The sequence below is a fragment of the Punica granatum genome, chromosome 8, assembly GCF_007655135.1.
Source record: "Punica granatum isolate Tunisia-2019 chromosome 8, ASM765513v2, whole genome shotgun sequence".
In the NCBI taxonomy this organism is placed as follows: domain Eukaryota; kingdom Viridiplantae; phylum Streptophyta; class Magnoliopsida; order Myrtales; family Lythraceae; genus Punica; species Punica granatum.
Window position 1 is genome coordinate 9,767,433 of NC_045134.1, and position 15,267 is coordinate 9,782,699.

The 15,267-nt window shown below is 36.7% G+C and overlaps 3 protein-coding genes across 3 annotated transcripts; 1 reads left to right on the forward strand and 2 right to left on the reverse strand.

Annotated features, from left to right (window-relative positions):
• Window positions 1-1,951: 1,951 nt before the first annotated feature.
• LOC116188717 (peptidyl-prolyl cis-trans isomerase FKBP16-3, chloroplastic-like) lies at window positions 1,952-3,384 on the reverse strand. The gene is made up of 5 exons (XM_031518201.1): window positions 3,286-3,384; window positions 2,951-3,000; window positions 2,832-2,880; window positions 2,348-2,422; window positions 1,952-2,176 (listed from the first exon to the last, which is right to left on the reverse strand). The coding sequence occupies exons 1-5, from the start codon at window positions 3,382-3,384 to the stop codon at window positions 2,057-2,059; spliced, it is 393 nt and encodes a 130-aa protein (XP_031374061.1). The 3' UTR covers window positions 1,952-2,056.
• Window positions 3,385-5,667: 2,283 nt separating this feature from the next.
• On the forward strand, window positions 5,668-10,494 carry LOC116188718 (FCS-Like Zinc finger 12-like). Its single transcript, XM_031518202.1, has 2 exons — window positions 5,668-6,194; window positions 10,389-10,494. Exons 1-2 carry the CDS (start codon window positions 5,668-5,670, stop codon window positions 10,492-10,494), a joined length of 633 nt encoding a protein of 210 aa, XP_031374062.1.
• On the reverse strand, window positions 10,364-12,846 carry LOC116187026 (peptidyl-prolyl cis-trans isomerase FKBP16-3, chloroplastic-like). Its single transcript, XM_031515601.1, has 8 exons — window positions 12,689-12,846; window positions 12,081-12,348; window positions 11,883-11,952; window positions 11,706-11,789; window positions 11,563-11,612; window positions 11,444-11,492; window positions 10,940-11,014; window positions 10,364-10,769 (listed from the first exon to the last, which is right to left on the reverse strand). The coding sequence occupies exons 1-8, from the start codon at window positions 12,735-12,737 to the stop codon at window positions 10,650-10,652; spliced, it is 765 nt and encodes a 254-aa protein (XP_031371461.1). The 5' UTR covers window positions 12,738-12,846; the 3' UTR covers window positions 10,364-10,649.
• Between the last annotated feature and the right edge of the window lie 2,421 nt (window positions 12,847-15,267).

Below are 15,267 nucleotides of genomic sequence, written 5' to 3' on the forward strand. Positions count from 1 at the left end.
CTTTAAATATATTATATATATACGATAAAAACATTTAGTTGTTGCTTTAACAGGGTCACAAAATCCAGAAGAACGCATGAAAAGTGATCGACTAGTAACTCATAACTTTGACCAAAAGACAAGCATGAACGCATCCTTGTCTAACGTTGTAATATATGCACACCAACCACAGCCGAAATACTACTAAACCACTTTATCTAAAGGATGAGGCACAACACTCTTTCAGAATCAAAAATGCCGTGCATAATGATATAAGGATGTGCAGTATTTTTCGTCATCTAAATTCCCTATTCTTTGTCATTTGAGTATGACAATGATTATTTGTCCCTAATTGACTCTGGAGAAGGCTTCAAGAAGACCCAAGTTGGAGGAACCAACCTGGCGGACGAAAAGCGCCCGAGCAACATGTTCAATTTGACGTTAGATATCTGAAGCTAGTGCGAAATAATGAGTTTGATTTAAGGTTAGACTATCTAAATTGAGAACTAGGGTCAGCAAGGAGGTCAGGAAATTGCAGCAGGGGGATAACTCGGAATCCACTCACTGTCATGCGTTGATGGTCAATTTGTGAATAAATATTAGTCAAGGGTGGATTGTATAACAAGTAGACTCGGGTGTGGAAATTGAATAAGTCTGTAAATGTACAGTTGATGGTTAGCAACTGACCGATATAAATGGTAACAAAGGCACGTAAATGAAGGCATCTGAAAGCCATTGTTGACAAATCCCCTCCCCCTCTTTCTCCCTCTCTGTTCTTTATTCCCTCATCTGAAGAACCTCTTCTTCTTCTTTTCCATTCTTGATCATAGCATGTAAGGAAGCTCCACTTGGTCACGGATCTAGACAATGCATCACTCCATATGATTAGCTGGTTCGATCTAATACCTTGACGAGCATTTGAAGCCCTCACAAAATGTCATATTACGTCATCGGCATGAAGAGGACCTAATAAAGGCCTTCATAAAATGTCACGTCTCAGACAAGACTACCTGAAAATGTCATTGCAAACTGTTGACACCACATTGTCTAAACTGCAAAGATGAGAAATGCCATCGACATAAAGGGTATATGGATAACCAAATTTTGGCCTTTCGCAGTTCTTTTAAATCAAGGATCATTTGTGTGGTTTTATATTGCTCAATCATCCTGCAACTCACATAAGCCAAGAGTTTCTAGGTGTTCTAATAGATAAGGCAAGAATATGTGTGCAACTCTATCACACGGCCTCCGTTCTATTAAGACAAGAGTTTTGTCTAGGACCAAATATGGTAGGAAAATGTTCGATTGCCTAAGTGTCTAACGAGTTGAGATTTCTTTATTTGTCTACATTAATAGAGAGAGGAAAGGGAAAAAAAACTTATAGATATCAATTTTTTTTTTTATCAATCAGCGAAGCTCCTCTATTAATTATGAAAAATGCCATTACGAAACAACCCACTGAGAGATCACACACAAGTCTCAACAATGGCCAAGGCCAACGCCCAAACACAATACAAAAACGTCTTCGCCTGCTATCCTAAAGTAGAGACAAAACAACAGTGACATGATATATCAACACCCCAACCAGCTAGTACGGACTTTTGGAAATCTCTAATTGCCTTGTTGTGCACATCCTGGATTCCCATGATTCTTCCTTGCATTGTCTTCCCGATAGAACCCCAGACTATGTCAGCTGTAGAAGTATCTGCATGGAGCTTTTCATTCCTCGCTTTCAACACAAAATGTGTGCATGCAAAGCAAACTTCAAGAGAGGATCGTATGAACCGCTAGCATAAGAATTCATTTTGTCAATCTTCTACATCTCTTCGAATAACTTGTCAAGAACTCTTCTCCAAATTTTCTGACAGAGCCTAGTCGAAAGAGAGAAAAGGAGATGATCTCTGTTTTGAGCTATAGTGAGTATCATACCATGATTAAGCCCCATCACCACTGAGAATGCTTCTTTTATACAAAAAAAATGGAATCAACGAATTGACGAAAGTCACGCCATCACAAGGTGGGAAGAAATTAGTTACGATTTCCTGATCTTGTATGTTTGTTGATGCGATAAGACTCCTCATTCTTCATCAAGCTCGAGACCAGGAATGTATTCCAAGCTAACGTCGAAGACAACAGGGCTGTTTGGAGCCACTCTAGGCCTTCCCGGAGCTGAAGTTAGACCTTTTGGAAACGCCAACTATGACAATAACAAGCAGAAGGCACATTTAGAAAATTAGTCGTACACGAGTCTTCACATTCAAGACTTACTGACAGGAAAAGCGGACTTGAGATGCTGGATACGTGGAAACAATTGGGGCGTAACAAAAAATTAAAAACCGAAGATCGAATATAGGACTTAGAAGCTTACTGATCCTCGGATGTAGAGTCGGCGCTTTCCTCCGGTCTTCATAGTCAAGATCCCTTCATCAAGCTCTTTGATAACCTATCATATTGAAAACTAACACTTGTTATAAGTGAAATATATATGTACACACACAGACACACACTCAGAAACACACAGATACACACACACATATCTTTTAAGGGCTTTTCGGAGACAAAGAAGGGAAAAATGGAACCTTCAGCATAGATGAATTTAGCATTACAATGCTATGAAGCTTTTCTTTTTTGGCCACAATAGTCCCCTGAAGATCGTGAAATGGGGAATGGAAGTCTAAGACTGGAGATCACATTGAAAATACTGAAACTCACTTCATACATTGGTTCATATTCTTTTCTTGACAAGATTTCATATGTTCATACTCCGATAAATGTAACAACAGGTTTCCTATCCCTTCACCTCATAGGTTCCTCAAAAATCAGATAGAAAAAAGAGAGCCGTAAAAGCGCACTTGGCCAGAGCCGACGCGGAATATATATGGTTGACCTTTCCCTAGAGAGCTGCCGGATTAGAAGGGAAAATTATTCTCTATATATATCACCATCGAGTTTCGAATAATGAGTATTTTACCTGTCAAATATTTGTCCATTTGGAATCATTGCGACATAATTAGCAGCAACCTAAAATTCTAGCGAGTTGAGATTTTTTATTTGTCTACGTTAATAGAGAGAGAAAAGGAAAAAAAAAACTTACAAATGTCATTGTTCTTTTTATCAATCAGCGAAGCTCCTCTATTAATTATGAAAAATGGCACTACAAAACAACCCACTGAGAGATCACACTCAAGTCTCAACAATGGCCAAGGCCAACGCCCAAACACAATACAAAAACGTCTGCGCCTGCTATCCTAAAGCAGAGACAGACCAACACTGAAATGATATATCAACACCCCAATCAGCTAGTACGGTCTTTTGAGAAGAATAAGTGATCACGACTCTCATCTTCCTCCCCACAAAGACAGCATTGTGTATCAGCTCCCAAAGCCCATAAGGCAACTCTATCATCAAGAGTAGCAAATCTATTCTTTATATAGTAAGCCAGCCAATTTTTTTTTTCTTTTCGGTATATGAATCCCGGTATCCGAAAACCCAATTGAGCTCCAACTAATACAGTTGAGCCCGGTCGGCTTATTAAGATGGTAAAGTTCTCATAGCATGGATTTTCTCTTTTTATAAGACTCGAACTCAAGACCTTACTTAATGGGAACAAACGCGAAACCGCTTGAATCACCCCACATTGGTACCAATTGGTATATATGTATATCTAAATAGATAGATAGATAGATAGATAGATAGATAGATAGATAGATAGTCGAGCAAAGTACCCATGAAACCATAAGCTAATTACGGAGATTTTACGGATTCAGATGAATGCAAGACAATATGTCCAAAAGTTAAAAAATAAGTCTTTAATGAAGCATAGACATTAATATTATATTCAACGGAAAAAAGGTCAGAAATTACTTGTTATGATAAGAAAAAGCTTTGTCAAGAAGAAGTAAAACTACACCAAGCATACCAAATATCTCGGACAGATCTTATGATATCTTATATCAAAAATCAGGACTACAAGGTCCTAAGTTCAAATTAATCTTGTCTTGGAGTCTTCAATTCGCATTCCTATCTCTCCCATCATTGTCTCCGATATCATTCCAATTAACTTTTACTTATATAATCTGCAAATATGACCTAATTAAACATAATTCTCTTGAGTATTACTTTGTAGTGGAATCCTGTACAAATGAATATGAAAAGTCGAAAATTTTTAATGAGCCATCCTGCAAACAGAGCGCCATAAAACTTAATTGAGCCTCGACCAGTTTGATAAACGTACATGTCTATGGAGAAATACCTTTTTTGGTTCTTTTGATGGTCTAAAGAACTACAGCATATATGTACACACGTATGATCTGTATTCAATAATATATTCGAATTAATGTCCAGCTAGAGGTACAGTATATATAGGAAGAATGAGCTAGGTTAATTTCTCCCATATATTTTTTTAAAATATTATTACTTCTCTCTTGATAGTTATAAATTATTTAAAAGTTGATAGCTGAGTCCTTCCATATACAGCAAGGAGCATTAACCACACATATGAGTTAGTTACTAATTTTCACTATATTGCTTATTACTGTACGCCATGAAAGTACAGTTATAAAATAATAATTACATATAAGCAGGAAATACTAATTTTCAAATATCACCCCATACTTTCACTAAATTTGATATGACATCACTCACAATTGAAATTTCATGCACGATCCCTAATAGCTTCTGAAGCTCACCTTGACCATTCTAGCTTGTCGGTAATGCTAAAATGGCCTGGTATCTTGCAATCTAGACCATTTTCGAATTTCTTATCATTAGATTTAGAAAATAACCCAAATGAATTAACTAAGTGGATCATATTCGTTATATGCTTACTATATCAGTTCGACTAAAGTAGTTATTTTCACTTCACCATCATAAAAAGAAACTCTTGTATTAACATTACTGAAAGCGATGAGTTGCCTAATTCCATAGTTCTCAAGCGTACAAGTGGATTGGTTCGTTATAACCTATAACTTAAAACTGATCAAATAAAGCAATTCGACTATATTTCTTGAGCTAGAGCTGAAAAGAGATAGAGCTAAAAGGTTTAAAAATATATTGCTCACCGGAATTAATGTTTTTAACTCAACCTCTTTCTTCGTTTAGCCCTATACATCAACATATTATTTCCTTCCCCGATTGAACGGCAACTCCTTGAATATTCTTCATTCTCTCCACTCTCCTCACTCAGCAAAAGGAAAAAAAGAAAAGATCCCAGGAGCCCGTAACAGTGGTCATTGGCATTTCAAAACATGGGCTGATTATATCCGAATGACAAACCAAATCATCCTAGGCTCCTAACTAGCTAGAAAAAGAGAGATAGAGGCAAAGAACCCTAAGCGGTGGCAATGTATGTTTTCTATGGTCATTACGTAATAAACCGAAACAACGGGGACCGTTTTGAAATTAGAAAAAGACCACCTCGTACTAGTGAAAGACAAGCGCCAATACCTACAGGGCACGAACTTTATATTACCCAATCGCCTTCTTAGAACCTCTCCCATTTATTTTAAGACCAGACGGCCTACAAAAGGTTCTCTCTCTTCACTCCATTGTTCTTCCGAATTTTTTATTTTTTATTTTTGTCTTTCGAATCCAATGTTTAATGGACAAAGGAATAGCTTTGTTTGGCCCTTCTCAGGTAAAGTCGGATTGATAAATTCGATCCTTTTCCCTTCGAGAGCTCAGGAACGGATGGAGATGCTGCTGGGGAAGAAGAGAAAGCCCTCACTCAGCCTCTCCCTCTTCACATCCTTCCAGAGGCCATTGCAGGCACCCAAGAAATCCCCGAAGCCCTCCAAATCCTCGAGACCAGTCTTCTTTGACCCGGACGTCGTTGGGCTTGCCATAATCGCTACAATGCCTCATCAGGAACTGGGTCCTACTAATCCCGCAAAGAAAAATATTTTCCTACCACCTATGCTCTCAGAGACCTCGAAGAGGAGGACTAGGGAAGCGGACCCACTCAGTGAGAGCTATACTTGTGTGATCACTCATCTCGGGAATGACACCGTGAGGAAGAGGGTCTATTATGATGATCAAGTCTTCGAGGTCAATGACAATGCCGCTACCGATCATGGCCAGTCTATTTTTGCCATAAAAAAGATCGTGGAGGAACTGAAGCATGAAATAGGAATAGGGCCACAGTCGTCGGCCTATTTCCTTGGCTGCTGTCGTCTCTGCAAGAAACAGCTTCATGGGATGGACATTTTCATGTACAGGTATATATATGCATTGAAACCAACAATGCTTTGTGATTTATTTTATTTTATTTTGTTGAATTGAAAGAATAGTCATCGAATTCAGTATAACCTAATCAATTTCAAATGTTTTCACCATCAATTTATCTTTTTGGCTGGATTTATTGATATCAATATTTGTCTGGTATGATATATATGTATATGTAAATTTTAGTTATCTTCATGATTTTAAGGAAATTACTAAGGGTAGGTAGGAACGCCAAAAAAATAACCGATATGACAGCAGCATGTAATCATTTTTTAGTAGGAATATCTACATATACAAAACGGTAATAACGGCCCGCTAATAAAACATGATACAAGTCATAAGTAAGTCCATTGTATAGCATCAACAGTCTCATCTATGTTAAATTTTTTTTTTATTTTATCGGGAACGTTACGTTGATGAAGGTTGTTATTTCCTTAAATGTTTAACAACTGTACTTGGGATAAAACCTTAGTTGTGGTTTCTAATTGAGAAATTATGACATTAATAATCAAGTTCAGGGTTTTGTGTAAAAACCAAGCATGTATCAAATCTCGTAAATTGAAAATTTTCCATTTATGGGAAGTTGATTTGAAAGTTTGATGTCAGATGAGCCAAAATCTAAGCTGTTTTGGCCCACAATAGGAAAGGAGGAAGTCAATGAAGTTCCTTTCCTGTCATTAATTTCTAGGTACCAATTAAATGATTTTCCATCTCTCGTATTTACCCGATTTGCCGTCCTAAATTACTAGTTTTTTGGCCCGTACATTGGATGGGAATGTTTTCATGTGTATTTTTATTGAATTCTATTTCATTTGGTGAAAAATAGGCCTAAGCAATTCTACTTTTTTATTATCAACAATATATTTGATAAGATGTGTAAGTGTTTGTGCTGTAGACATAAAAGAAGAAGGATGTATGAGATTAGAATAAAAATTTCTTTTCAATTTTCATAATTTCCATAAATTAAATTGTAGCATTTTATCCAAAAAGTCCTTTGAGTATTCTGAAAATTAATAAATGGATACATTTCATATTATTAATTTATACATTTATCTTTTTAACTATATGTAATTTTAATTCCTGTGATAATTATATGAATTCTATTATGAGAAGAGTTAACTCTAAAATGAACTCCTTTTAACTTATTTTAATTATAATTATTATAGTATCCTGTAGAACTATGTATAGTGAAAAAATTGCATTACTTTTCGATAATATAGAAAATTTAAATAAACTAACAGACATAGAAAATTTTCATATATCTAAACAAATATCAATCACTTATATATAGATAGTATTAAAAATAATTACCAAAGTAGATTTTCGTATATATATTTATTTATATATATATATATGTATATTTACTTCCGAAACATATATATTCATTTTATTTTTTATTGATTTTATATTTTATTAATGTGAATTAATTGTAAGTATATCTATAATTACCCTATTATGTAATGCATTTAAAAATAAATAAATATATATATATATATTATATTTTGTTAGTGTTTACTAGAAATAATAATCAAATTAGATTTTCATGTATATATATGTATTTATATATATAATTTTAGAAAATATATTTGTATATATACTTCCATAACATATATATTCATTTTATTATTTATTTATTCTTTTTATATTTTGTTAATGTAATTCAATTGTATATATTTTTTATAATTACCCTACTATGTAATGCACTTAAAATATATTTATTTTATTTTATATTTTGTTAATGTGAATTAATTATATATATATAATTAAGACACTATTTATTGCACTTATATATATTAACAATTAACTATATATGTACCTATAGATGTACCTTTATAACCTTATACTAATTAAAAAATTACATTTCTAACCCTATTAATTATGTGGGATACAACTTTGTATATGTATGTATAGATTGTAGTGCACAGATCACAGAACAAGTCAATGGGTCCCATAGTGTGCCACATAGTTCATATGCGATCTAGTGGTTTAAATTCATCTAATAATTTCTTCATCACATTTCGTTTCAATATTTTTGGTTGTTTGTTCATGCTACGTGATATGGTTTTGTATTCTTGTTTTACCGTGCTCGTAGCATATAAATTTCCAAGTTAAGTACTGATGTTGTTGGGAGACCTACCCAAAACATTTCTTTTATTGGGGGAAAAAACATTATTTTGTAAAACGACTCATTATTTAAATGGGTAATCAATAATTTGGATTAGTAACACTTATAGGATGAAATAATATGTCAGCACATTGAAAATTAAGTTAATAAAACTTATAAGTAGCTAATAATATAATTTACTCATATCTATAATAAACCACTCCATCATTTTCGTTATATATATATATATATATATATATATCCTTCTTAGTAATTAAGAACCGACTGTATAAGACATAGAGTGAGTTGTAAATTTATATGCCCTTGATTATTCTCTTAGTGGCTTGGCCTCGTATAATTTAAAACAAAGAAAAAATTCAAACTCTGACTAGCATTCGAGAAACACTGATATTGAGCATCTCATCTGCAGGGGAGAGGAAGCATTCTGTAGCCCAGAATGTCGAGAAACACGAATGAACAATGACGAGTGCACATACGAGAATGGATCCAAATAGCTCCTCTTTTCTTTGCTGAATAGCTCCTCGTGACGTCAGAAACTTCTGCAGCCTCCAGGTTTTGACAAAGGTTGCTGCTGCTGCTTGAGAAAAGTTTCTCTCGGTTTTTTTTTTTTTTTGGTTTAAAAGTTTCCCTTGGATTATTAGTTTATATTTACCATTTTTCATTCCTAGCCAGAAGGGGCAAGAAGTGAGCCCCAATTATATCTTCTTCTTCTTTTTTAGCATGATAGGGGTAGAGAGAGAGAGAGAACTTTTGTTTGGTCATGGAAAATTGGAGAAGCTTTTTCTGTTTTCCTTCCCAGAAAGGGCAAAAGAAATGAAGGATTTGTCTGTATTCGAGAACTCATTTCTAAGAAATTTGAGAAAGTTTTCCAGTTTTTCGTTTTCGATAGAAAATCCGGTGTGGTTGCATAGTACAACACATTTGGGGGCTTTGAACTGCAATTGGAAAACAGTTTCCCCTTGTTTTCTTTTACCTATCAAGAGGCGAGAAAAGGAAAACATAATAGATTTCTCCTAAAAAAAAAACCGACACTGCAATTGGGAAACAGTTTCCCCTTGTTTTCTTTTACTTATCAAGAAGTCAGAAAAGGAAAACAAAATATATTTCTCCAAAAAAAAATTGCAATTGGGAAACAATTTCCCCTTGTTTTCTCTTACTTATCAAGAGGTCAGAAAAGGAAAACATAATAGATTTCTCCAATTTCCTGTAAGCAAATAGGCAATAGCTTTGCTTTTGCATATGAATTTGATATGTTGCTTATGAATTTTGCTGTCCCCAAGCCCCGCGAATTTATTTTGCAAACTGGGCAGATTTATTTTTCATATATTGGCATTATGAACTCAGAGTTATTTAAGTTTTAATTGAAATTTCAAGCTTCATTAAGTGAGTAAGGATTTCTTTTTCTTCTCTTTTTTTGGTGTAAACACTTATATCCAGAAGCCAAATTGGACCCCGACTAATTCAGTCGAGCCGGGTCAGCCCACTGAGGGATAAAACATTCTCAACGTGAATTTTTTACATTCACAATGACTCGAACTTGAGACCTTACATAAGCGAAACAAGCACCAAACCGCTTGAACCAACCCACGTTGATAATCGAATTAGAATTTTGTGGAGTGTTTAGTTTTAGAGTTGAGTTGAATTGAGTTTTGATTTTAATTGGGTTATAATGATTGTTTTGTTGAATTATGATAAAAAAGTGTGAAAAAATAATGAATAGTTGAGAGAATTTAATATTAAAAATTAAATTGAATATAATGAAGGTGTATGTGAATTTATGTATGGACCCCACCTTTTTGAAGTTGACTTTTATTGTGTAGTGAGTAGAGTTAAAGTTAGAGTTAAAATTTTAAAATCCAATTGCGAAACCAAACGGAGTATGGGGTTTCATGAAGAGGCAACCTCAAGGAATCTAAACATTATTGTGATGGAACACATAAGAAAACTACAGAAACACATTGGCGCTGATGGATATGACCCGTGTTAAGGGTACCGACCCCTTATTGGTTAGGATTCACCTTATATTGAACCTTAAACTTTGCAAATGGTGTGACCCTGTTAGGATTGGGGAAATGGAAGGAAAAGAAAGGGAGAGATCAGGGGAAGTTTCCAGACAGAGCCTAGTCGAAAGAGAGAAGGAGATGATCTCTGTTTTGAGCTATAGGTAGTATCATATCGTGATTAAGCCCCATCACCACTGAGAATGTTTCTTTTATCCAAAAAAATGGAATCAACGAATTGACGAAAGTCACGCCATCACAAGGTGGGAAGAAATTAGTTACGATTTCCTGATCTTGTATGTTTGTTGATGTGATAAGACCCCTCATTCTTCATCAAGCTCGAGACCAGGAATGTATTCCAAGCTAACGTCGAAGACAACAGGGCTGTTTGGAGCCACTCTCGGCCTTCCCGGAGCTGAAGTTAGACCTTTTGGAAACGCCAACTATGACAATAACAAGCAGAAGGCACATTTAGAAATTAGTCGTACACGAGTCTTCACATTCAAGACTTATTGACAGGAAAAGCGGACTTGAGATGCTGGATACGTAGAAACAACTGGGGCATCACAAAAAATTAAAAACCAAAGATCGAATATAGGACTTAGAAGCTTACTGATCCTGGGATGTAGAGTCGGCGCTTTCCTCCGGTCTTCATAGTCAAGATCCCTTCGTCAAGCCCTTTGACAACCTATCATGTTGAAAACTAACACTTGTTATAAGTGAAATATATATGTATACACACGGACACACCCACAGAAACACACACACACACACACACACATATCTTTTAAGGGCTTTTCGGGGACAAAGAAGGGGAAAAAGGAACCTTCAGCATAGATGAATTTAGCATTACAATGCTATGAAGCTTTTCTTTTTTGGTCACAATAGTCCCCTGAAGATCGTGAAATGGGGAATGGAAGTCTAAGACTGGAGATCAAATCGAATATACTGAAACTCACTTCATACATAGGTTCATATTCTTTTTTTGACAAGATTTCATATGTTTTGACAAGATTTCATATGTTCATACTCCGATAAATGTAATAACAGGTTTCCTATCCCTTCACCTCATAGGTTCCTCAAAAATCAGAGAAAAAAGAGAGACGTAAAAGCGCACCTGGCCAGAGCCGACGCGGAATATATACGGTTGACCTTTCTCTAGAGAGCTGCAGAATTAGAAGGGAAAATTATTCTCTATATATATCACCATCGAGTTTCGAGTAATGAGTATTTTACCTGTCAAATATTTGTCCATTTGGAATCATTGCGACATAATTAGCAGCAACCTAAAATTCTCAGAAAGATCAGCATAAGAATGTCATGCCTAACATATAAAGGTTAGAGAATCGAAAATTTCCAAACAGGAAGGACTTACTGACCTGGAACCCAATTGGTGGGCTCGGGCCCTTGCCGACTTTGATATCTTTATACTGCAAGCCTGACTCTGTGGTCACCATAGGTACCTTCATCACGAAGAAGAAATTCAGGACGTTCCAGGACAAAACCAACAGATAGCATTTACTATGTAAAGATATGGAACATTCTCAAGAACCTACAGGAGAATGCGAGAATAATGATGAGCTCTCGAGGCACATATACCACAGGCGAAGGACATAACTAGAAGAGCTTCAAGTCGAGCAATTAATTAGCCTCGAAAGCAGGGGGTTTGCTCCAATCACTCAAAACACAATTTTGCAGTCCTATGAACTGAGGGCAAAATGTGAGAAATAGGAGGGGCAATGTGATCTCGTCACCATACATTTTCAAGCTCTTTCTCGCAGGTATCATCGCACAGCCTCGGCTTCTGCTCCGGTGGCAAACCCGCCCCGTTCGTACCCAGCGTGCCCATTAAGAGGCCAGAAACGCTACAAATCAGACCAATGGCATCCCGACGATTAACCAACCTAGAGGTCCTCCGGTTTTCGGTCTGTCTCGAAACTCCGGTCTCTGAGGTTGAGCGCTGAAACCTGATTCCAGAATTTCCTTGATGTAGATGGGCATTAAACGTTTTACTCTTACAACCTACGACAACATTAACAGGGTAAACTAAAATGAAGCTTCAAGATTGCAGCAAATGACACCATTTAAGCTGTTGCTACGATAAAATTCAAGAGAATCATGGAAATGCTGCCTATTGAAGCAGACCCATCAAACAAAATGTACTAAAAATTCTTCCCATAAAAGGAGATGTTGGATTGAGCAGGCTGCTCCAACAGATCAAACTCTGGCCCAGAACCTTATTTAAAATATAAAAAAAAGGGCTTCTTTTCGCCCAGATTATGGAAGTTCAACAAGCTCCGGCTCGGTTAATCATCAGAGGAGAAGATACAGAGCAGGGCAGAGCTAAAAGAGGAGAGTTTACCGAGTGGGAGTGAAGGAAGCAGCAGTGACGAAAGAGATGAAGCGGCCATTGCTGGTTTGTCCCTGACATGAACTGGATAACGATATCTTCTTCTCACACAGTCAGAGGAAGAAGGACTTTGTCCTCCGCGCCGTCGTCGGGTCGCCCATTTCTTGCCACGTCATCTGCCAAGAATGAGACTGCCCCGAGGTTTCTAACTGTCTCGAATTTGTCCCAGTAGTTTGTGAATGTTCACATGTACACCCCCTGAATGATGTCGAGCCGGGTGAACCCCCGGCAAAGTATATCTAGGCCTGCGCCGGACTCGACTTGCGAATGAGAGCAGAACCCGCATTGAGCTGGATGAGGAAGTAGCTCAGTCAGGGTCATCATGCTCGACATACTTCTAAGTACAACTCAATTTCCTCCCAAGTGAAAGCCCAAGCTTGACACTAGCATGGTACGGCTTGCACAGGAGTGTAAAGATAAAATGCATACATAATTCGTAGGATTTTAGCTAATCTAATAGATGATAAAATAATTAAGAGGAGATCGAGGGCTTGGGTGACAGCTCAAACCGTCTCTGCTTAGGCGAGGGCTTGAACCCTCCGTGAGCCCCCGACTCAAATCTAACTCTGTGAGGTCAGGTCTGACTTCACCCAGACCAGATCTGGTCTTGCCAGCTCAATGGCAACCGGGAGCAGTGGTGGAGGTGGCGGGTTTTGAAGATTCGATGAATAGTTAAGGGAATTTTGGTAAATTAAGTTCTTATTACGTATTAGTAATTCCGGTTACACATGGGAGAGTTGAGCATGGCTATTCAGCCTCTTTTACATATCAGAAGCCCCATCCGTTAATTGTTATTACGATTACAGTTGGAAACAAGCGACGTAAAGGGAATTACATACGTAATCGGATTCCCATTACATGCAACCAAACACAGCATTTGCAAGTTGTCACTCTCTTCTAGCCGTGAAAGATTTAGCTTAAGAACTTAGGGGCGTAAAATTTACGGGAAAACTTTACATTGTATTTTACATTTGGTCGCAAAACTAATAATACTAATCACACATTCGAGTTAAAACTTTACAATCATAGTCGGTAAAGATTTTGCATTTGAAGCATGGGGAATTCTCATCTTACAACAAGATTAAAATCGTGAGAGCAGCATCTTACCTCTGTAAAAATATTTCTTATTGTATCACCCTCACGACAATCTCATATTTCATCTTACAATCCAGAGAAAGTAATTCCATAATTAAATTTTTTCTGTAATCTGCACTTTTCATGTAATCTAACAATACTTGAATCAAATGCCCCCTCAAGGAATAAAATTTGGTGTTCATTCTTCATTTTATAAATTAAAAGTATGTTTGATTACTCCAATTAAGTATTCAAATCAAATATTCAGCACTTAATTGAATTAAACTGGTTTGATAACACAAAATAAAAAAAGTGACTTAATTTAATAAGTCAGTAAAAAAAATACTTAATAATTAAGTAACTCCAAAGCTACTTAAATATTTGAAACGGTACCCGTAAGCTTTTTGTTATTTACAAATGGGTCCCATTTTGATTTTTGGGATAGAGAAGAGAGAGAGATGCAGTGCGAAAACACCGACGTTAATGGTGATCTCAAAAATCGTCGGCAACCTCGCTTGCATAGATACTTATTGGCAACGAATAATTGCAGCACAATCTCCTACTCCTTCTCTTTTCAAAAAGAGTGGGAGATCTCGGCGATGGTGGCTCATCGGCCGACCACCACCACCGCAGACGAGGTTGTCGATGAGCACAAAACCCGCCAGCATTCTCAACGGTGGCAGTGGTGGTCTTCTTCCTTGCAATCCGATCAACAATCTGATCTCTCTTTTTTTTAATAATTTTCATTTTGTTATTTTTAGAATATCATAAAAATTATAAAATATAAAATACTAAGTCAACTTTCTAATAATAAAACGTGTTAAATCACTTGAACTAACTCACGTGATTTCACTGTTATGTAAAAGCAGACCCCAAACTTTCAGGATATTCTCATTTGCTCCCATGCTCAACTTTCTGTTTTTACTATATTACTATTAGAAACTTCCAAATTGGCACTCAATAGAAGCATCGCCATTCAGATATGTTGAATATATAGAACTCAATAGATTAGGGAGTTAAGTGTAAATAGTCTTTAGTTTTTACTCTTTGTATAAATAACTCTCTGAAGTATATAAAATACAAAGTGTGGCTGATCCCACTTACGATTTTCCTTACGATTTTTGTGTTCTCATGGTATCAGAGACTAGGGTTTGGGAAAATCATCAACCCAGTCAAGCTTCCGATTCTAATCGCTTCTGTTGCTACTTGAATCGTCAACCCAGTTGAGGCTTTCTCCTCCAGTTGCTGCTCCAGGCGTCCCGACTGAAGCTTCCTCTAGTCGCAGCTTCCTCCAGTTGCTGCTCGTTGTCTCCAGCTGCTTCTAGTCGCTACTTCAGTCTGGTTGCAACGTGCTTCAGTGCTTGCTCGTTGACTCCAGCGTGCTCTAGTCGCTACTTCCAGTCTCCTGTCGCATTGTGCTTCAATTGCTGCTCGTTGTCTCCAGCTGCTTCCAGTCG